Source organism: Aotus nancymaae, unplaced genomic scaffold (genome assembly GCF_030222135.1).
Source record: "Aotus nancymaae isolate 86718 unplaced genomic scaffold, 86718_ANA_hifiasm-v0.15.2.pri h1tg000028l, whole genome shotgun sequence".
Lineage (NCBI taxonomy): Eukaryota > Metazoa > Chordata > Mammalia > Primates > Aotidae > Aotus > Aotus nancymaae.
Genome location: NW_026988441.1, coordinates 33,807,897 through 33,831,243, shown reverse-complemented (window position 1 = coordinate 33,831,243; position 23,347 = coordinate 33,807,897). Strand labels below are relative to the sequence as shown.

Here is a 23,347-nt window from a genome sequence, read left to right as displayed (position 1 = left end):
AACCATGTAAAAACAATATACAGCGAAGGTAAGCTAAACAGCTATACACAATTCCTAGAAAGGGAAAGGCAAATGTAGAGAGTGGCGGAAGTTTCCACCATTTCCGGTGTTTTCCTTTTGAGGCAGAGAGATTAGCATTAGGCTATTAGAGGATTTTGAAAGGCTGTTATTGCCCTTCTGTGGACAACAAAAAGAAACGTTAACAGTTAAAAATCGGGAAATGTCAGGAGGATCTTTCAGAAGATGCATTTCCAATTTTGGGGGGACTCAGCTCTTCACCAGAGACCCAAACACAGCAACTCAAGCCGCCTGCCCTGGCGACAGTTTCCATGGACTGGAGTGATCATCAGAGCTTCAGGGGTTAAAAAGGCGATGTCACATCGGCCGTTCGAAACTCCTCCTCTCGCTGTGAGGTGAAGACAGTTGAAAATCACCCCACTGCAAACTCCTCCCCCTGGTAGGAACCTCACTTTGAAATGCTGTAAATGACGCCAGCCCTGGGTGCAGTCGCGGGAAGTCGGGGTTTCCAGTGAGGACACAGCGGGCCGTGATCCGGGTTGGGACACTGCCTGGGACAGGCTTCGAGCATGAGGCCCCGGGGCTGGGAACTGCGCTGGACCGTCGCCCTGCTCCTCGCCGCGGCGGGGGCTGCAGGTAAGGCTTGCTCCAGGCGCCCACTTAGGGCGAGAGGGAGCCCCCGGGGTTGGGAGGCCCTTGGGAATTTATTTATTTTGTAAAAATAATCACTCCATCCGTGGGAGACTTGTGGGATAATGGCACGAGGTCCTTCCCAAACGGCTGGAGGGAGTCTGAGGGACTTCGGGGAAACGGGGCACGGCTCCCCCAAGTCCCCACCGGGTAAGGGGCCACCCTCTTTTTTTTGAGACGGAGTCTAGCTCTGTCGCCCAGGCTGGAGTGCAGTGGCTCACTGCAACGTCCGCCTCCCGGGTTCAAGCGATTCTCCTGCCTCAGTCTCCCGAGTAGCTGGAACTCCAGGCGCACGCCGCCAAGCCCGGCTAATTTTTGTACTTTTAGTAGAGACGCCGGTTTCACCGTGTCAGTCAGGCTCGTCCCGAACTCCTGACCTCAGTTGATCCACCAGCTTTGGGCTCCCAAAGTGCTGGGATTACAGGCGCGAGCCACCGCGCCCGGCCGGGACCCCCTTTTCTAACTCAGAGCGGCGTATGGGGACCTCCAGTCCCAAAAGGAGGGACCACCCCCTCCTTAAGTCCTTCTGGGGGCGAGGGCGACTGGAGGCCCGGATGCCCTGCCTGGAGGCCCCCGCGGGCAGGGGCGCAGGGGTCTCGATCGGCTTTGGGTGCACCCTCCGATTCCGCCGCGTGCTCTGGGCTGGGGCCCACCCGCCCCTGCCTCCACCCCTTTGGTCCGCCTCCCGGATCCCATTGGTCGCAATCCGAACAGGCGAGCCTCGAGCCACTCCCCTCGTCCAATGGGAAGCGGCGGAGGCAGAGGCGGGCGTCTGGTGGGCGGGGCTTGCGCACGAGCTGGGCGGGGCTGGCGCGGAAGTCTGAGCCGCACCTTGTCCGGGGTGAGGCGGATGCCGGGAGGCTCCGTGTCGCTGTGCGATTCCTGTCAGAAAGGCGGCGACAACTCCCGGGACCCCAGAGCCGCCTCCACGACATACAGGAGGCGCCCTCGGTTCGATCGGGCCCTGCCAGTGAAGGCCCCGGTTTCCCCCGTGCTCTATGGCGAGACCTCCATCCCCACCTTGTCCTGGGGGCCGCCCTCACCCCGCCAGCTCCGGTCAAGTTCACAGAGGGAACCCCGGCCACCCTCAAGGTCTCGGTTTCTTCCGAGGCTGAAACGTTGCCTCAGAATCTCCCCGCCCCTCCTTGGTCTGCAGCCGAGAACTTCAGCCACGGTGGGGCAGTGACCCCCTGGGACCGACCCCTTGGGGTGGCCTTGCCTCTTCAGAGGCTGTGAATGGCTTCGGTTCTGCTGTCCAAGTGGCGATTTTTCCTTTGGGGGAAATTGATTCGATTTTAGATTTCGACAGAGGCTGGTTGGTACATGATCCTGAGTTAGAGGTTTTTAGGTAGCTTTAAATGAGTTGCAGAGAGACAGCCTCGCCCTAGACTATAGCTACATGGCCCTTTCCCTCCTGAAAACCAGCCCAGCCTGGAAAAGGACTGAGATTGCCTGATGAACACAAGGATGGCAGGAAACTTTTTTTTTCATTGGCAAGGGGTTGGCCTTGATTGGAGGGAGAGCTTTGAACTGTCTTGAAATTCACATGGTAACTAACACACCGGTTTCCTCTGGGAGGCCAGAGAGGGAGGGAGGATGCAGTGAAATACGGATGATTGTTCTTATATTTATTTATTCATTTATTTTTTAACGTTTTGTAGAGATGAGGTCTCACTTTGTTGCTCAGGTCGGTCTTGAACTCCTAGCCTAAAGCAATTCTCCTACTGCGGCCTCCCAAAGTCTGCCACCCAATTTTATAAAATAAAGAGACACTGGAGTAACTTGTATTTCACTCACCAATCAACCTCTTTCTTAAGAGAAAATGTTGCTAAGGAAGTCTTAAGCAAGACCTTGTTTGTACATCACTTTTGTTTTCTCTCTCACGGGATGACTGAGAATGTGACATTTCTTCTGTTGTCAAGGAGGCTACACCCCTGATGTTTTCCTCCAGACTTCTGAGAGCTGGGTGATGTGTGTTTCTAGCACTCCTAGCTGCGCCACCACTGGCTCTAGCTGGCTTCAAGGCATATCCAGGGGGGAGTTTCTTGTCCGTTTTCTTTAGGAAGGGACGTTGTTGTTGAAATCTGAACCACAGGCGTTCATTTAGATCAAAATCAGGCATCAGTGGTGAGCTCATCGTCAAACATGTTAACGGCTCACCCAACCTTGAATAAGGGAGTTGTGTCTGCTTTAGCGAGTCCCGGGACGATTCCCTTGTCATTTCCTGAAGTGCCTATCTTCAGGGAACACTGGGAAAAAATAGGGTGAGCTTTGTTGAGACAGAAAACCTGTAGGGGTATTCTGTTCCTTTTTCTTTTCCTTTCTTTCTTCCCCTGTGGTATTTCAGGAGGAAATGCTGTTCCTTATTCCTGCTCTTATCGTAGACTTCCTTCCAGATAAGATCCAATTGGAGATGGTCTGTTGCTGCTTGCTTCTGTCGGTGCTTTGATGGGCTTTTTTTTTGGGGGGGGGGTGGGCTTTTTGATGTCTCTATTGCCTTCCACACTGTGTACCAACTGTCAAGCAAATAGCTTTTTGTTGCTAAGGGACTGCAGATGTAACTAACCAGCAGCAAACAGTGACAGAGTCTGGCATTCTCTCTTAGCAGCAGGAAACAAAATCTATCGCTGAGATCACCCTCGGGAAAATACCCACCTTGTTTGGAAGAAGCACTGATCAATTTATTTATTTATTTATTTATTAGTCTCGTTCTGTCGCAATGGCATGATCTCGGCTCACTGCAACCTCCACCTCCCAGGTTCAAGCAATTCTCCTGCCTTAGCCTTCCCAAGTAGCTGGGACTACAGGTGCATGCCACCACGCCCCACTAATTTTTGTATTTTTAGTAGAGACAGAGTTTCACCATGTTGGCCAGGCTGGTCTCAAACTCCTGACCTCATAAGCCGCCCACTTCGGTCTCCCAAAGTGCTGGGATTACAAGCTTAAGCCACTGTGCCCGGCTGATGAATTGATTTCTCATTCATTTTCAGCTGGCTCTGTTCCCTCCAGCCAGGGGATTTTTTGTTTGTTTGTTTCGCCTTCAAGGAAACGATTCTAGCTACAGTTTTTTGTTTGTTTGTTTTTGTTTGTTTTTGTTTTTTTTTTTTGAGACGGAGTTTCGCTCTTGTTACCCAGGCTGGAGTGCAATGGCGCGATCTCGGCTCACCGCAACCTCCGCCTCCTGGTTTCAGGCAATTCTCCTGCCTCAGCCTCCTGAGTAGCTGGGATTACAGGCACACGCCACCATGCCCAGCTAATTTTTTGTATTTTAGTAGAGACGGGGTTTCACCATGTTGACCAGGATGGTCTCGATCTCTTGACCTCGTGATCCACCCGCCTCGGCCTCCCAAAGTGCTGGGATTACAGGCTTGAGCCACCGTGCCCGGCCTTCTAGCTACAGTTTTGATTTCCTCATACAACTGTCTTCAGTAGCATCGGGCAAGAAAACATCCAAAGTGTTCACCACCTCATTTGTGTGCTGGGGGAAAAAGCAGAAATGTGTATTCTCTATTTCTGTTTTGATAACCTTGTTCCTGACTTGTCATTCGTGACTTGGGAGATTGGAGGGCCAGAGGGCTAGAATTTATAGAGGATGGTTTCTGTTTTTGTTTTCTTGAGAAGGAGTCTCACCCGTCATCCAGGCTGGAGGGCAGTGGTGCGATCTCGGCTCACTGCAACCTCTGCCTCCCAGCTTTAAGCGATTCTCCTGCCTCAGCTCAGGAAGGGCAGCAACTGTGAGGACACCTCCCCGACGTCACTCAGAATAGAACTGTCACTCAATTCTATTCTGTTCCTAAACCCTGTCCCTGCTAGCCAGGCCAATGGAGCTCATTTTGCAGGCAACTGCTGTCTGGCTGCACCTGTTGCTAAATCCCCCCCCTTTTTTTTTTTCTGGAGGCAGGGTCTTGCCCTGTCGCCCAGGCTGGAGTGAACTATGCATCCATATCTCACTGCAGCCTCCAGCTTCTGCACTCAACCGATCCTCCTCTCTCAGCCTTCCGAGTAGCTGGGACTACAGGCACATGGCACCACTCCCAGCTAAGTTTAATTTTTTGTTTGTTTGTTTGTTTTTATTTTTTGAGACAGGGTCTCCAGTGCAGGCTGGAGTGCAGTGGCACGATCAGTTTACTGCAGCCTCACCCTCCCAGGCTCAAGCCATCCTCCCGACTCAGCCTCCCAAGCAGCTGGGATTATACGTGTGTGCCACCATGCCTGGCTAAGTTTTGTATTTTTTGTAGAGATGGGGGACTCGCTATTTGCCCAGGCTGGTCTTGAACTCCTGGGCTTAATCAATCCTCCCTCCTCAGCCTCCCAAAGTGCTGGGGAAATCCACTTTTGAAATACTGTCTGGAGAGTTGGCCAGGTGTTAGATCACAGAAATAGGTCATCGTGGGGTCCCCCCACCGGTCCAGTCTTGAGCCATCTGTGGCCAGCAAATATTTGCAGAATAATAATCAGGAGAGCTTGAGGTCCAGGGAAAGGTTTTGTTTTTCTTCAGGGAAAGGTTTTTATTGTTTTTTTTTTTGAGACGGATTTTCACTCTTGTTACCCAGGCTGGAGTGCAATGGCGCGATCTCAGCTCACCGCAACCTCCGCCTCCTGGGTTCAGGCAATTCTCCTGCCTCAGCCTCCTGAGTAGCCGGGATTACAGGCACGCGCCACCATGCCCAGCTAATTTTTTGTATTTTTAGTAGAGACGGGGTTTCACCATGTTGACCGGGATGGTCTCGATCTCTTGATCTCGTGATCCACCCGCCTCAGCCTCCCAAAGCGCTGGGATTACAGGCGTGAGCCACCGCGCCTGGCTGTTTTTTTTTTTTATTTTTTGAGATGGAGTTTTGCTCTTGTCACCAAGGTTGGAGTGCAATGGCATGATCACAGCTCTCTGCAACCTCAGCCTCCTGGCTTCAAGCGATTCTCCTGCCTCAGCCTCCCAAGTAGCTGGGATTACAGGCAATGCCACCACACCCGGTTAATTTTTTGTATATATATATTTTTTAGTAGAGATGGAGTTTCACCATGTTGGTCAGGCTGGTCTCGAACTCCTGACCTCAGGTGATCCACCTGCCTTGGCCTCTCAAAGCACTGGGATTACAGGCATGAGCCACTGCACCCAGCCTTTTATTGTTCTTTATCCCTCCTTAAAGGACCTTCAGGTGTTATTCACTTTCCCAGTGACACATTTAGTTTGTAAACTGGGCCCTTTTGCAGAGGTAGGGAGGTGACAGCATTGGATTAGTGGTCACCAAAGCTGCCGTCACCTAGTGGGGTGATCAGACTCCTCCCTTAAGATCTTTATTGCCAATGCTTCTGGCCCCAACTTTCCATTTATCGCAAGCCTCCTGGAATCTCAATTGCTTTTGGCCCACCCGGTTCGTCAGCACAAGAAATGAGTCATTTCCTCCTTTAAGCACATTTGAAATTGAGCTGTGAGTCAGTGGGGTGTGAACGATATTGCCAAAGCACCTTCAATGGAGACATCCTAGACAGATCTGTAGCTGGGCCAGAGAATTAGCAGAGTTCCTGACCACAGCAGATTCCAAAGCTCAACTCATTTGCTTCTCTTCTTCCCTGTTTTCCTCCTTTCCTTTCCTTTTCCTTTTTCCTTTCCTTTCCTTTTCTTTCTTTTCTTTGAGACAGAGTTTCACTCTTGTTGCCCAGGCTGGAGTGCAATGTCACAATCTCGGCTCATCGAAACCTCCGCCTCCCGGGTTCATGCCATTCTTCTGCCTCAGCCTCCTGAGTAGCTGGAATTACAGGCATCTGCCACAATGCCCGGCTAATTTTTTTTTTTTTTTGTATTTTTAGTGGAGGCGGTGTTTCGACATGTTGGACAGACTAGTCTCGAACTCCTGAACTTAGGTTATACACCTGCCTTGGTCCCAAAGTGCTGGGATTACAGGTGTGAGCCACCACACCTGGACTTTTTCTTTTTTTTTGAGACAGAGTCTCCCTCTGTGTTATCCAGGCTGGAGTACAGTGGCATAATATGGGCTCACTGCAGCCTCTGCCTCCTGGGTTCAAATAATTCTTGTGCTTCAGCCTCCATAATAGCTGGGATTATAGGCATTCGCTGCCTAGCTCAGCTAATTTTTTGTATTTTTAATAGAGACAGGGTTTCACCATGTTGGCCAGGCTGGTCTCGAACTCCTGACCTCAGGTGATCTGCCCACCTCAGCCTCCCAAAGTGCTGAGATAACAGACGTGAGTCACTGGGCCTAGCCTGTTCTGTTCTTTAATTCTCAAAACACTCTCTAGGAGATACAGACTGCTATTCTCCCCCATTTTACAGATCAGGAAACTGAGTCCCAGAAGGATTAAATCAGTTACCCAAGTCATTCTAGTTAAATGGCCTGGAAAGCCACTGAAGCCCAGGAATATCTGTCTAACCCCCTTACTCTGTCTTTGAGGGACTCTACATGAATATGCTGGGTCAACCATCCAAGTAGAAGTGGATAAAGGGGACTGGATTTGATGGCTCAAGCCTGTAATCCTAGCACTTTGGGAGGCCAAGGTGGGTAGGTGGATCACCTGAGCCCAGGAGTCTGAGACCAGCTTGGGCAACATAGTGAGACCCCCGTCTCTGCAAAAAAATAAAAATAAAAAGTTGCCGGGTGCAGTGGCTCAAACCCGTAATCCCAGCACTTTGGGAGGCTGAGGTGGGCGGATCACCTGAGGTCAGGAGTTTGAGACCAGCCTGACCAACGTGGAGTAACCTCATCTCTACTAAAAATATAAAATTAGCTGGGTGTGGCGGTGTATACCTGTAATCCCAGCTACTCGGCAGGCTGAAGCAGGAGAATCGCCTGAACCTGGGAGGCAGAGGTTGCAGTGAGCCGAGATCGTGCCATTGCACTCCAGCCTGGGAAACTAGAGTGAAACGCTGTCTTAAATAAATAAATAAATACATACATAAATACATAGTTACCTCAGCGTGATGGTGCATGCCCCTAGTAGCAACTGCTCAGGAGGCTGAGGCAGGAGGATCTCTTGAACCTGGGAGGTGGAGGCTGCAGTGAGCCTCAGTCATGCCACTGCACTTCACTGACAGAGTGAGACCCTGTGTCCGAAAGAAAAAGAAAAAAGACATACCTTTTGAAGTTAGGTTGTATGTTAATTATCTACAGCTCAGTTTCCACTGTGCTTACAGGAGGAAATGACTCAGTTCCTGCTACGTATCAAATTAGCCCAAAACGTAGTGGCTGAAAACAACACATTTCTGATTTCGCAGTTTTTGTGTGTCGGGAATTTGGAAGCAGCACGGCTAGATGGTTCCAGCTCAGGGTCTCTCATGAAGTTGCAATGAAAATATTGGCAGGAGAGAAGATCATGTTTGCAGAAGCTGCAGGCATAGGAAGGCTTGGCTGGGGCTGAAGGATCCACTTCCAAGATGGTGCACTCAATGGCTCTTGTCTGGAGGCTTCAGTTCCCTGCTGCATGGAGCACTCCATCCAGCTGCTTGAGTGGACTCATGACAGGCAGCTGGCTGCCCCTGGAGCAGCCGATCCAACAATGAGCATGGCCATGAACTAGGCTCAGAAGCCACTCCGTGTCACCTCCACATTTTCCTATTAGAAGCAAGTCATTGGCTGGGTGCGGTGGCTCACGCCTATAATCCCAGCACTTTGGGAGCCTGAGGCAGGTGGATCACGAGGTCAAGAGATCGAGACCATCCTGGTCAACATGGTGAAACCCTGTCTCTACTAAAAAATACAAAAATTAGCTGGGCATGGTGGCACGTGCCTGTAATCCCAGCTACTCGGGAGGCTGAGGCAAGAGAATTGCCTGAACCCAGGAGGCGGAGGTTGCGGTGAGCCGAGATCGAGCCATTGCACTTTAGTCTGGGTAACAAGAGCAAAACTCCGTTTCATTTGAAAAAAAAAAATAGAAGCAAGTCATTAAAGTCCAGTGCCACTCCAGGGGAGAGGAATTAGGCTCTACCTTCTGAAAAGATTATCACAGAATATGTGGTCATATATTCTTTTTTTTCTTTCTCTATTTTTTTTTTTTTTTTTGAGATGGAGCCTCGTCTCACTCTCGTTGTCTGGGCTGGAGTGCAATGGCGTAATCTCGACTCACTGCAACCTCCGCCTCCCAGGTTCACGTGATGCTCCTGCCTCAGCCTCCCGAGTAGCTGGGGTTACAGGCAGGCACTACCATGCCCAGCTATGGTTTTCGACCATCATTCAAAACTTACTGATGTACATATATGTAGCCAGGCATGTGGTGGCGTGTGCCTGTAATCCCAGCTACTCGGCAGGCTGAAGCAGGAGAATCGCTTGAACCTGGGAGGCGGAGGTTGCGGTGGGCTGAAATCGTGCCACTGCACTCCAGCCTGGGCAACAGAGCAAGGCTTCGTCTCAAAAACAAAGGCATTGGAGGGCTCTGTGTGATGTGGTGGCTCATGCCTGTATACCCAGCATATCGGGAGGCTGAGGAGGGAGGATCACTTTAGGAGTTCGAGATCAGCCTGGGCAACATAGTGAGACCGTGTCTCTACAAAAAATTCTGAAATTATTGGGGCGTGGTGGCATGTGTTTGTAGTCCCATTTATATGGGAGGCGGAGGCAGGAGGATCACTTGAGCCCAGGAGGTCCAATCCAGGTTGCAGTAAGCCATGATCCTCCCACTGCACTCCAGTTTGGGTGACAGAGTGAAGCTGTCTCAAAAAAAGAAAAAAAAAATGTATATTCTAAATCCAAATTTAACATATAAAACTATACAGGCCAAGTGTGATGGCTTATGCCTATAATCACAACACTTTGGGAGGCTGAGGTGAGGGGATTGCTTGAGCCCAAGAGTTGAAGACCAGCCTAGGTAACACAGTGAGACCCCATCTCTACAAAAGGTAAAAAAGTTAGCTGGGCCTGGTGGTGAGCACTTTTAGTCTCAAACACTTAGGGGGCTGAGATGGAAAGATTGCTTGAACCTCAGAGTTTGAGGCTGCAGTGAGCCATGACCACGCTGCACTCCAGCCTGGGCTCTAGAGTGAGACCCTGTCTGAAAACAAAAAGAAAAGGAATGAAAACTAAACATATTCAATAAGATTTTTATCTCTTTTCCAAGGTGTAAATATAATATAGTTTGGGAAATTTCCCAAACACTTATTTTGTTCTCATTTTAATGTAATAATCCAAGTCTTCGCTTTCCAAGGAAAAGTTTTCTCTTATTATATCGTTTGTTAATGTTTCTGTCCCATTTCTTTTGATCTGATCTTCAGATACATGATTGTCTTCACTGCTAAATCTGTGTTCTCTGGCCTCTACATTTATAATGTCTCATAATTCTTTTTATTTATTTTTTTAATTTTTTTTTTTTTAAAGATGGGGTTTCTCCATGATGGCCAGGCTGGTCTTGAACTCCTGACCTCAAGTGATCCACCCACCTCGGCCTCCCAAAATGCTAGGATTACAGGCGTGAGCCACTGCACCCAGCTTTTTTTTTTTAAATTCTTTTTTTTTCTATCTTTTTTCTCTTGAAATGGTATCTCAGCTCACCGCAACCTCACCTTCCCGGTTTCAAGTGATTCTTCTGCCTCAGCCCCCCAAGTAGCTGGGATTACAGGCATGCACCACCATGTGCAGCTAATTTTGTATTTTTAGTAGAGATAGGGTTTCTCCATGTTGGTCAGGCTGGTCTCGAACTCCTGACCCCAAGTGATCCGCCTGCATCAGCCACCGCTCTCGGCTCTCATAATTCTTTATCTAAGTATTTCTTCCCTACCTACTAAAGTCATGTTTCTTCCACATTAATGATTATGCTGTGTCTGTTAGTTTTCTTCCTGACTGCTTACAGTACAAGATTGTTGTTTTTTTAATGGTCAGGTGGATAGAACAGTACAGGTTTTGTTTTGTTTTAATTTTTTTTTAATCATAATAAAGGCCGGGCGCGGTGGCTCACGCCTATAATCCCAGCACTTTGGGAGGCCAAGGCAGGTGGATCATGAGGCCAAGAGATCGAGACCATCCTGGTCAACATGGTGAAACCCCGTCTCTACTAAAAATACAAAAAGTAGCTGGGCATGGTGGCACGTACCTGTAATCCCAGCTACTCAGGAGGCTGAGGCAGGAGAATTGCTTGAGCCCAGGAGGCGGAGGTTGCGGTGAGCCAAGATCGTGCCATTGCACTCCAGCCTGGGTAACAAGAGCAAAACTCTGTCTCCAAAAAAGAAGAAAAAATAAATAAATAAAATTATAATAAATAAAGGGTCTCACTATGTTGTCCAGGCTGGTCTCATACTCCTGGGCTCAAGCAATCCACCCACCCCTGCCTTCCAAAGTGCTGGGATTACGGGCATGAGCTACCTCTCCTGGGTAGTACAGGTTTTTAATATGCCAAATACTCTTCCTTTCTTTATTAATGTGCATGGAAGTTCTAATGTTTTTTTCCCATACCCGAAAGACTCCATATTCTGGAATCAACATCAGCCTTTGTTGACAAGTGTCTCTCTTGGGTTTCTTCTTTGCATCCTCCACTGTATTTTGGGGTTCATAAAGTTTTATTTGTTTCACTTGGTTAATTTCCTGGGAATCAGACTGCTCCTGATAGGATGACATTTCTGGCTAATTTTTTAGTTGGCAGGAAATAGACACAGGAAACTGGTCAGTTTCTGATTCTGGTGTTGAGTAACCCTTTCTCCTTTCTCTCCCTCTCAGTGGGCAACAGATGTGAAAGAAATGAGTTCCAGTGCCAAGATGGGAAATGCATCTCCTACAAGTGGGTCTGTGATGGGCGCCCGGAGTGCCAGGATGGCTCTGATGAATCCCAGGAGACGTGCTGTGAGTCCCCTTTGGGAGTGACGCATTTCTTCTTTTTTTTTTTGTAATAGAGATGGGGTTTTGGCTGGGCGCGGTGGTTCACACCTGTAATCCCAGCATTTTGGGAGGCCAAGGCTGGCGGATCACGAGGTCAGGAGATTGAGACCATCCTGGCCAACATGGTGAAACCCTGTCTCTACTAAAATACAAAAAAAAAACTTAGCTGGATGTGGTGGTGTATGCCTGTAGTCCCAGCTATTCAGAAGGCTGAGGCAGGAGAATCGGTGGAACCCAGGAGGCAGAGGTTGCAGTGAGCCGAGATCGCGCCACTGCATTCCAGCCTGGCGACAGAGGGAGACTCCGTCTCAAAAAAAAAAAACAAATAGAGATGGGGTTTCGCTATGTTGGCCTGGCGGGTCTTGAACTTCTGGTCTCAAGTGATCCACTGGCCACAGCCTCCCCAAGTGCTGGGATTACAGGCACCATGCTGGCCTGTGACACCATTCTTAACCCCTTTTTTGATGATGGCAGCTGGAAAAGTGGCCAGTGGATTTTGATGTATTCATTCATGAGTTGGAAGGTGGGGAGAGAAGGAATTACTGGAGCTTTCCTTAAAGTGATTAAATGAATTTATTGTTTTTTCAATTGATGTGAAATTCACATAACATGAAATTAACTAGCTCAGTGGCATTAATACATTTGCAATGGTATGTGTCCACCACCTCTATCTCGTTCCAAAACTTTGCATAACCTAATGTCTATTTTTTTTTTTTTAAGATGGGGTTTCACCATGATGGCCAGGCTGGTCTCGATCTCCTGACCTCGTGATTTGCCCGCCTCGGCCTCCCAAAGTGCTAGGATTACAGGCGTGAGCCACCGCACCCGGCCTATTTTTTTTTTTTTTTTTGAGATGGAGTCTGATTCTGTTGCCCAGGCTGGAGTGCAGTGGCATAATCATAGCTCACTGCAGCCTTGATCTGTTGGGCTCAAGCGATCCTCTTGCCTCAGCCTCCCAAAGTATTATAGGCGTGAGCCACTGCACTCAGCCTAATGTCCAATTTTTAACAAGCTTCATTAAATGCCCTCTGGTTTTTTTTGTTTTTTGTTGTTTTTTTTTTAGAGACGGGGTTTTACCATGTTGGTCACTCCTGACCTCAAGCAATCCACCCGCCTCAGCCTCCCAAAGTGCTGGGATTACAGGCGTGAGGCACCGTGCCCTGCCAGTGCCCTCTGTTTTGACTCAGAAAAGGGTAGAGTTGGCCGGGCACAATGGCTCGTGTCTGTAGTCCCAGCTACCTTGGAGGCTGAGGCAGCTCTTCGCTTTTGCCGAGGAGTTTGAGGGCCACTTGGGTGACATGGCTAGACCCCATCTCTAAAAAATAAATTATAAATACATATTTTTTTCTTTTAAAAAAGAATGGAGGCCTGGCAAGGTGGCTCACACTTGTAATCCCAGCACTTTGGGAGGCCGAGGTGGGCGGATCATGAAGTCAGGAGTTCGAGAACAGCCTGGCCAACATAGTGAAACCCCATCTCTACTAAAAGAAAAAAATACAAAAAATTAGCCAGGTATGGGGGTGGGTGCATGTAATCCTAGCTACTTGGGAGTCTGAGGCAGGAAAATTGCTTGAATCCAAGAAGTGGAAGCTGCAGTGAGCTGAGATCAAGCCACTGCACTCCAGACTCCAGCCCGGGTGACAGTGGGAGACTCTGTCTCAAAAAAAAAATTGGAGGCCAGGAGTAGTGGCTCATGCCTATAATTCCAGCACTTTGGGAGGCTGAGGTGGGTGCGTCACTTGAGGCCGTGAGTTCGAGACCAGCCTGGCCAACATGGTGAAACTTCATCTCTACTAAAAAAAAAAAAAAAAAGGGGGGATTGACATTCTCTTGAAAGTTCTGGGGTTTTCCTTTGCCAAGACAGGATTGCCGAGGCCGGTGGTCTTTTTTTTTTGAGATGGAGTCTCACCCTGTCACTTAGGCTGGAGTGCAATGGCACAATCTTGGCTCCCTGCACCTCCACCTCCTGGGTTCAGGTAATTCTCCTGCCTCAGCCTCTCGAGTAGCTGGAACTACAGACACCTGCCACCACACCCAGCTAATTTTTGTATTTTTAGTAGAGATGGGGTTTTGCCATGTTGGCCAGGCTGACCTCATGTGATCCAGCCTGACAGGTGATCCACCCACCTCGACCTCCCAAAGTGCTAGGATGATTGGCATGAGCCACCGCACCCGGCCTCAGTGGGTCTTTTCTTTGAGTGACAACTCAATCCTGTGTCTCCTATAGCGTCTGTCAGCTGCAGATCCGAGGACTTCAGCTGTGGGGGCCGTGTCAGCCGCTGCATTCCTCAGTTCTGGAGGTGCGATGGCCAAGTGGACTGTGAGAACGGCTCGGACGAGCAAGGCTGCCGTAAGTGTGGCCCTGCCTTTGCTATCGAGCCCATCTGGGTCCTGGAGGGTGGTCTGACTTTGTCTCTACATGGTCCTGCTCAAGCTGCAGGCCAGCTGCCCCACCCTGGGCTCCATCCCTTGGGGGCTCGTACCAAGCCTCTTCTGCCCCTCGAACCCTCCCTTGACCAGGAGGCATTACAGAGCGGGGATGGTGCCACCTCTCTGGGGTGTCAAGCACAGTCAGGGAAGCTGTCCCTGCCCAGGGCTGGCCACCTGGCACACATACTGGCAAGCCACTGTGATTCCCGCTGGCTGGTCGCCCCTTGAGGCTGAACACATAGTGACACTTGCTAGCCACGCCTCAGTGACCCACGTAACCACGAAGGGGAAAAAAAGCTAGAAGGTTCTGCCAAGGAGCAAGGTCAAGAATCATGAACAGAAATGGGCTTTGAAGCTGGGCGTCTTCGTGGCTGTCTTAATACAATTGGCACATCCTAAATCCAAAAACCCCAAATCCAAAGTGCTCCTCCAAAATCTGAAACTTCTTGAGCACTGACATTTAGAAGGAAATGCTTATTGGAGCATTTTGGATTTTGGATTTTAGGATTTCAGGTATTCAACCACTATTTAGTGTGGAGTCGTAATTAGGAAAAGGAAGTCAGGCTGGCCAAACCAAGGGAAAGATATAAAAGAAGGCAGCCAGGGCCGGGCGCAGTGGCTCACGCCTGTAATCCCAGCACTTTGGGAGGCCGAGGCGGTGGATCACCTGAGGTCAGGAGTTCGAGACCAACCTGGCCAACATGGTAAAACCCCGTCTCTACTACAAATACAAAAACTAGCCGGGTGTGGTCGTGCATGCCTGTAATCCCAGCTACTTGGGAGGCTGAGACAGGAGAGTCACTTGAACCCAGGAGGCGGAGGTTTCCGTGAGCCGAGGTCATGCCCTGTACTGTAGCCTTTCTTCATGGTCCAGAACAGACAGCCCTCCTGGGTAAATAACTCCCCATCTTCCTGTGCCCAGCTATCACCAGACACCTCAGCTGATAGAAAACTGCAAGTTAGCTCACCACAACCGTGGAATTGTCAGAACTGCGCAAAGCCCTCTTCAGCTCACAGCATAAGCACCGTTCTACAAAACCCCCAGCAAGCCTCTGTCTCCTGGCAGGCAGCTCCTCTCTTGCTGACCTGCCCGTTGCTTCCTTGCAATGTATTTTCCTACTTTCTGGAATAAATCTTTCTTGACCTACAACTGCCCTTTTTTTCTTCTTCTCTTTTGAGATGGAGTCTCTGCTGCCCAGGCTGGAGTGCAGTGGTATAATGTCGGCTGACTGCAACCTCCACCTCCTGGGTTTTAGCGATTCTCCTGCCTCAGCCTCCCAAGTTGCTGGGATTACAGGGCTGCACCACCATGCCCAGACTTTTTTTTTTTTCTTTTTAAACAGAGTCTCACTCTGTTACCCAGGCTGGAGTGCTGTAGTGCAATCCCGGCTCACTGCAACCTCCACATCCTGGGTTCGAGCGATTCTCCTGCCTTAGACTTCTGAGCAGCTGGGATTATAGGCATGCACCACCATGCAGGATAATTTTCGTATTTTTGTTTTATTTATTTATTTTTCTTTTTTTAAGACGGAGTTTCGCTCTTGTTACCCAGGCTGGAGTGCAATGGCGCGATCTCGGCTCACCGCAACCTCCGCCTCCTGGGTTCAAGCAATTATCCTGCCTTAGCCTCCTGAGTAGCTGGGACTACAGGCATGCGCCACCATGCCCAGCTAATTTTTGTATTTTTAGTAGAGACGGGGTTTCACCATGTTGACCAGGATGGTCTCGATCTCTTGACCTCGTGATCCACCCGCCTCAGCCTCCAAAGTGCTGGGATTACAGGCGTGAGCCACCGTGCCCAGCGTATTTTTATTTTTTAAAAAAGACGGGGTTTCACGGTCAGGCTGGTCTTGAACTCCCGACCTCAGGTGATCCGCCCGCCTTGGCCTCCAAAGTGCTTGGATTACAGGCGTGAGCCACCACGCCCAGCCATTTTTGTATTTTTAATAGAGATGGGGTTTCACCATGTTGGCCAGGCTAGTCTTGAACTCCTGACCTCAAGTGATCTGCCCGCCTCAGCCTCCCAAAGTGCTGGGATTACAGGAGTGAGCCACTGAGCCCAGCTGTACCTACCTACAACTGTCTTGGTAAATTCTTGTTACCCCCACACCACTGGTCCAGATAGTCAGTACTCACTCACAACATTAAAGACATTCCACATTCAAAACATTCCAAAATCCAGAAAAATATTCCAAATCTGAAAATATTCCAAAATAAAAATGAAAATCCAAAATGCTTCTGTTTCCAAGCGTTTCAGAGAAGGGATACTCAACCCCAAATAATGGCAGCAATCCTATAAATAAATGGTGCTGCCATCTTGAGATCTCAGTTGAACAGTTTTGTGCCTATTAACGCACCTGTCCTGGTAGCAGTGCTGGGAGATGTGTACAGATGGGGAAACTGAGGCACAGAGAGGGCAGTGGTTCATCAGAGTGCAGGGCCTCTGACTGCTTCCCAGCCCGCCTCTCCAGGGCCCTGGCCTCTCTGTGGCAGCAACCTCGGCTGTAAAATGGGCTGGTGTCAGGAGGACTTCACGGTGACAGTGGTCTCGGCCCCTCCTTCCCTGCAGTCCCCAAGACGTGCTCCCAGGACGAATTTCGCTGCCACGATGGAAAATGCATCTCCAAGCAGTTCCTCTGTGACTCAGAACCAGATTGCTTGGACAGCTCAGATGAGGTCTCCTGCCCGGTGGTCACCTGCGGCCCCGCCAGCTTCCGTTGCAACAGCTCCACTTGCATCCCTCAGCTGTGGGCCTGCGACAACGACCCCGATTGTGAAGATGGCTCAGATGAGTGGCCGGAGCGCTGTGAGGGTCTTGACACGTCCCAACAGAATGATGGCCCCTGCTCGGCCTTTGAGTTCCAGTGTCGCAGTGGCGAGTGCATCCACTCCGGCTGGCACTGTGATGGTGACCCCGACTGCAAGGACAAGTCTGACGAGGAGAACTGCAGTATGGGCGCAGCTGGGGGCAGGGAGGGGCCGGGCGGGGGTGGGACGCCCCATCACCTGTCCCCAGGCTTCCGCAGGTGTGGGACAGACAGTGACTTAGGTGCTGAAGTGGATTTTGAACCACATGCCAAGAAAGCATTCCCATTTCATGTTTGTTTCTTTTGTTTGTTTGTTTTTTGAGGTGTAGTGTTGCTCTTTTGCCCAGGCTGGAGTACAGTGGTGTGATCTTGGCTCATTGCAACCTCCCCACCTCCTGGGTTCAAGCAATTCTCCTGCCTCAGCCTCCCAAGCAGCTGGGATTACAGGCGCCCGCCACCACACCCGACTAATTTTTGTATTTTTAGTAGAGATGGATTTCACCATGTTAGCCAGCCAGGTTGGTCTTGAACTCCTGACCTCAGGTGATCTGCCCACCTTGGCCTCCCAAAATGCTGGGATTACAGGAGTGAGCCACCACACCTGGCCTCTTTCTTTTTCTTTTTGAGACAGGGTCTCGCTCTGTTGCCCAGGCTGCAGTGCAGCAGCAATTATGGCTCACTGCAGCCTTGACCTCCTGGGGTCAAGTGATTCTCCCTCCTTAGCCTCCAAAGCCGCTGAGACTGTAGGCGTGTGCCACCATGCCTGGTCCATTTTATGTCTTTTTCAGTCTTTCTGATAACATTGAAGAGGGGGCAACCCCCACAGCAGACTTTGTCTTTAATGCCTAGTTAGTCTTTTTTTTGAGATGGAGTCTTGCTCTGTCACCCAGGCTGGAGTGCAATAGCACAATCTTGGCTCACTGCAACCTCCACCTCCCAGGTTCAAGCTATTCTCCTGCCTCAGTCCCCCATGTAGCTGGGACTACAGGCTCCTGCCACCGTGCTCAGCTAATTTTTCTATTTTTAGTAGAGACGGGGTTTCACTATATTGGCCAGGCTGGTCTCCAACTCCCGACCTCAAGTGATCCTCCTGCCTTGGCCTCCCAAAGTGCTGGGATTACAGGCATGAGCCACTGCCCAGCTAAAGTCCCTGATCCTTTTTCTCTGGTGTCTCTTCTTGAGAAAATCAATACTCTGTCCTGTTTTCCAGCTGTGGCCACCTGCCGCCCTGACGAGTTCCAGTGTTCTGATGGAAACTGCATCCACGGCAGCCGCCAGTGTGACCAGGAGACCGACTGCAAGGACATGAGCGATGAAGTTGGCTGTGTTAACGGTGAGCGCCGGCCATCTGGTTTCCCATCCCCCCATTCTCCATGCCTTGCTATTCGCAAATGATTTGTGAAGTCGGAGGGCACTTCCCAGGTCAGCTCTGTACCAGCTGTGTATCCCTGACAAGTGATTTGACTTCCCAGAGCCTCACTTTTTTTTTTTTTTTGGGTTGGAGATTGCTCTGTCGCCCAGGCTGATGTGCAGTGGCATGATCTCAGCCTACGGCAGCCTCCGCCTCCTGGGTTCAAGCAATTCTCCTGTCTCAGCCTCCTGAGTAGCTGGGATTACAGGAGCCCACCACCATGCCCTGCTAATTTTTGTATTTTTAGTAGATGTGGGGTTTTATCATGTTGCCCAGGCTGGTCTCAAACTCCTGACCTCACGTGATCTGTTGGCCCCGGCCTCCCAAACTGCTGGGATCACAGGTCACTTCTATTCATCTAAAAAATGTGCATAATGATAGCACAGTGTCCAGGACTGTGAGATTTCATGAGATTGCTGTGTGCAGAGTTTGTGTCTTTGATGTACACAATGCAACATAAAGCATTTTCCCAAATTCCCAAAGCAGCAGCGCCACCTTTGGGAATGTAGGCAGGAGATAATTGTACCCAGGAGAGACAACTGCATCTGAGAAGCAGAGACCAGCGTTTCAGCTTGCACAGTAGCATCTACTGGCAAAGTCTATAGCAACCAGAGGTTCATCAGTGTAGAATTAATTTTTTTTTTTTGAGATGGAGTCTTACTCTGTCACACAGGGTGGAGTGCAATGGCATAATCTCAGCTCACTGCAAACTCCACCCCCTGGGTTCAATCAATTATCCTGCCTCAGCTTCCTGAGTAGCTAGGATTACAGGTGCCCACTACCACACCCAGCTAATTTTTGTATTTTTACAAAAATACAAAATACACCAGCCCATTCTACCCTAGAGACAGGGGTTTCACCATGTTGGTTAGGCTGGTCTCGAACTCCTGACTTTAAGTGATCTGCTCACCTGGGCCTTCTGAAGTGCTGGGATTACAGGCGTGAGCCATCGCACCTGGCCTTTTTTTTTTTTTAAGACTGAATCTTGCTGTGTCACCCAGGCTAAAGTGCAGTGGTGGAATCTTGGCTCACTGCAACCTCTACCTCCCGGGTTCAAGCAATTCTCCTGTCTCAGCCTCCCGAGCAGCTGGGACTACATGTGCCCCCCAACCAAGACTGGTTAATTTTTGTATATTTAGTAGATACGGGGTTTCACCTTGTTGGTCAGGCTGGTCTTGAACTCCTGACCTCAGGTGATCCTCCCACCTCAGCCTCCCAAAGTGCTGGGATTACAGGCGTGAGCCACCACAACGTGCCATGTTTTCTTAATGAATCCATTTGCATGCGTTCCTGTGTGAATGAACTATTGTATGAATGAGTGCTAAGCAGACTGCAGCTCAGACGCACCTGACCTTCCTCCTTCCTCTCTCTGGCTCTCACAGTGACATTGTGCGAGGGGCCCAACAAGTTCAAGTGTCATAGCGGCGAATGCATCACCCTGGACAAAGTCTGCAACTCAGCTAGAGACTGCCGGGACTGGTCGGATGAACCCCTCAAGGAGTGCGGTGAGCCTCGGGTGCAGGCGGCCTGCGGAGCTTGTGGGGGCCAGGAATGGGACTGAGACGTGAGTGTTGTAGGATTCTGGGGTCTCCACTCTGCCCACCCTGTGCAAAGGACTCCTTTTTTCTTTTTTTTTTTTTTTTATTGCCTGGCCCGGAGCGCAATGGCGTGATCTCGGCTCACTGCAGCCTCTGCCTCCGGGTTCAGGTGATTCTCTTGCCACAGCCTCCTGAGTAGCTTGAATTATAGGCGCCTGCCACCATGCCCGGCTAATTTTTGTATTTTTAGTAGAGACAGGGTTTCACCATGTTAGCCAGGATGGTCTTGATGTCCTGACATCGTGATCCACCCACCTCTGCCTCCCAAAGTGCTGGGATTACAGGCGTGAGCCATTGTGCCCAGTCGCAAAAGGCAAAGCCGCAAAAAAAAAAAAAAAAAAAAAAAAAAAGCAGATTCTAAAATGTATGAATTCTTTTTTTTTTTTTTTTTTTGAGACGGAGTTTTGCTCTTGTTACCCAGGCTGGAGTGCAATGGCGCGATCTCGGCTCACCACAACCTCCACTTCCTGGGTTCAAGCAATTCTCCTGCCTTAGCCTCCCGAGTAGCTGGGACTACAGGCATGCGCCACCATGCCCAGCTAATTTTTGTATTTTTGTAGAGACGAGGTTTCACCATTGAGGTTGTAGTGAGCTGAGGTAGCACCACTGCACTCACTGCAACCTCCACCTCCCAGGTTCAAGTGTTTTTCCTTCTCAGCCTCCTGAGTAGCTGGGATTATAGGAGCCCACTATCATGCCCACCTAATTTTTGTATTTTTAGTAGAGACCAACCAGGTTTCATTATGTTGGCCTGGCTGGTCTCGAACTCCTGACCTCAAGTGATCCTCCCACCTCGGCCTCCTAAAGTGCTGGGAATACCAGCATGAGCCACCGTGCCCGGCCCCAGAACTCTTTTATCTTCCCAAACTCAAGCTCTGTCCACATGAAACACTCACTCCCCATCCCCCTCCCTAACCCCTGGCACTTTCTGTCCCTATGAATGTGATGACTCTAGGGACCTCCTTTTAGTGGAATCAGACGGCATTTCCCTTTTTTGACTGGCTTATTTCACTGAGCCAAGCGTGGTGGCTCATGCCTGTAATCCTAGTGCTTTGGGAGGCCAAGGTGGGCAGATTGCTTGACCTCAGGAATATGAGACCAGCCTAGGCAACATGGCAAAATCCTGTCTCTTAAAAAAAACAAAACAAAAAAACACACACGTGGCCGGAGGCGGTGGCTCACACCGATAATCCTAGCACTTTGGGAGGCCAAGGTGGGCAGATCATTTGAGGTCAGGAGTTTGAGACCAGCCTGACCAACATGGTGAAACCCCATCTCTGCTAAAAGTACAAAAAACTCATGCCTGTAGTCTCAGCTACTCAGGAGGCTGAAGCAGGAGAATCACTTGGACCCAGGAAGTGAAGGTTGCAGTGGGCCGAGATCACACCACTACACTCAGCCTGGGCGACAGAGCGAGACTCCGTCTTGGGAAAAACAAACAAACAAACAAAAAAAAACCCAAAATGTCCTCAGGGTTCCTGGGTGGCCTGGCAGGTGACATGGTTATTGAAATCCTCTAATGAGTTCTGCTGCTACCCAGCCTCTGAGTTACCTCGAGTGGGATACAGTTGCTGACATAACAGGTTGGCTGGGAAGGGATGGGTGGAGGCCCGAGAGTGACCAGTCTGTGTCCCCTGCCGCTGCACAGGGACCAACGAATGCTTGGATAACAACGGCGGCTGCTCCCACATCTGCAACGACCTTAAGATTGGCCACGAGTGCCTCTGCCCCGACGGCTTCCAGCTGGTGGCCCAGCGAAGATGTGAAGGTGATTCCCGGGTGGGACCGAGCCCTGGGCCGTCTCGGTACTTCCTGACATGGCGACCAAACGCCTTGTGCCTCAGTTTCCCCATCTGTTAAGTGGGCGTGAAAGCAGTTATGAGGGTTTCATGAGATTCCACCGGCATGGAAAACTAGCATTGGCTGCCCAGAGGTTCTTGCCTTTGACACAGCTTCACACTCTTGGCTGGGCTCCCAGGTGAATCACCGGTGAGGTCGCATCCGGCTGGGGATGGCACCTGGCTGTTTCTTTGATTACATCACCCAGAGGGGCTGGGCTGTCCCCTGGCTCCCTTTGAAGGTGTGGGTTTCGGCCTGGGTCCCATCGATCTGTCTCCAGCCGTTGGAGAAGAGCCCGCCCCGCTACCAAGCCTCTTTCTCTATCTCCCAGATATTGACGAGTGTCAGGACCCTGACACCTGCAGCCAGCTCTGCGTGAACCTGGAGGGTGGCTACAAGTGCCAGTGTGAGGAAGGCTTCCAGCTGGACCCCCACACCAAGGCCTGCAAGGCTGTGGGTGAGCACGGGGAGGTGGCAGCGGGTGAGGTCGGCCTCAACCCTTGCAGGCTGATGTGGTGGGGAGTTTCATCACCTGAACTTTGCACAGATTCACATCCCCTGACCAGGAGGCTGTCTGCTCCCGAGGGCTCTGGCAGGGGAGTTTGCTGCCCTGTGAGGACTTGGGCTTCCAAGTCAGGGGGATGCCTGCATGTGTCCTAGGTTTTAGAAATATCCAGTTAAAAAATAAAATAAAAACAAGAAAAAAAAAAGTCGGGCGCGGTGGCTCAAGCCTGTAATCCCAGCACTCCGGGAGGCTGAGGCGGGTGGATCACCTGAGGTCGGGAGTTCAAGACCAGGCTGACCAACATGGTGAAACCCCGTCTTAAAATAAATAAATAAAAAATAAAAAATAGAAATATCTGGTTAAAGGCAGCCGGGTGAGGTGGCTCACATCTGTAATCCCAGCAATCTGAGAGGCCGAGGCGGGCGGATCACGAGGTCAGGAGTTTGAGACCAGCCTGACCCCGCCCTACTAACAATACAAAAATTAGCTGGGCACGGTGGCACACGCCTGTAATCCCAGCTACTCGGGAGACTAAGGCAGGAGAATCGCTTGAACCCAGGAGGCAGAGGTTGCAGTGAGTTGAGATCATGCCACTGTAGTCTAGCCTGGGCAACAGAGCAAGACTCCATCTCAAAAAAAAAAAAAATCCAGTTAACAGAACCCCCAGCCTTGCTGGTGGAACAGGAACTGGCTTTCCTTTCTGCCACAATCTGGCGAGTGACTTCAAGGGGTTAAAGAAACAAAGTTTGCAAGGTGTAGTGCCACACACCTGTGGTCCAGGGTATTCCGGAGGCTGAGGCGGGAGGATCACCTGAGGCCAGGAGGATTGCTTGATCCTCCCACCTCAGCCTCCAGAGTAGCCAGAAGCTCAGATGCATGCCACCATGCCCAGTAAGTTTTGTAGTTTTAGTAGAGGTAAGACAGGGTTTTACCGTGTTGGCCAGGCTAGTCTTGAACTCTTGGACTCAAGTGATCCTCCTGCCTTGGCCTCCCAAAGTGCTGGGATTACAAACACTGCAACCATCTATTATTTTTTAGAGACAGGGTCTTGCTCTGTCTTCCAGCCCGTAGCACAGTGCAACCTCTGGAGTAGCTGGGACTACTGGCATGTGCCACCATGACTGGCTAATTTTTTGTTTATTTGAGACAGTCTCACTCTGTTGCCCATGCTGGAGTGCAGTGGCGCCATCTTGGCTTATCAGCGGCCTCCACCTCCCAGGTTCAAGCAATTCTCC

At 50.3% G+C, this 23,347-nt stretch overlaps 1 protein-coding gene across 1 annotated transcript in view; it reads left to right on the top strand.

The window, feature by feature from the left end:
- Nucleotides 1-155: 155 nt before the first annotated feature.
- Nucleotides 156-23,347, top strand: part of LDLR (low density lipoprotein receptor) — a 39,427-nt gene continuing 16,235 nt past the window's right edge. Inside the window, exons 1-8 of the mRNA XM_064381853.1 lie at nt 156-654; nt 11,364-11,486; nt 13,750-13,872; nt 16,522-16,902; nt 17,970-18,092; nt 19,553-19,675; nt 21,417-21,536; nt 21,939-22,064. Of these exons, the coding sequence (XP_064237923.1) occupies nt 588-654; nt 11,364-11,486; nt 13,750-13,872; nt 16,522-16,902; nt 17,970-18,092; nt 19,553-19,675; nt 21,417-21,536; nt 21,939-22,064 (1,186 nt within the window). The 5' untranslated portion in view covers nt 156-587. The remainder of the gene's footprint in view (nt 655-11,363; nt 11,487-13,749; nt 13,873-16,521; nt 16,903-17,969; nt 18,093-19,552; nt 19,676-21,416; nt 21,537-21,938; nt 22,065-23,347) is intronic.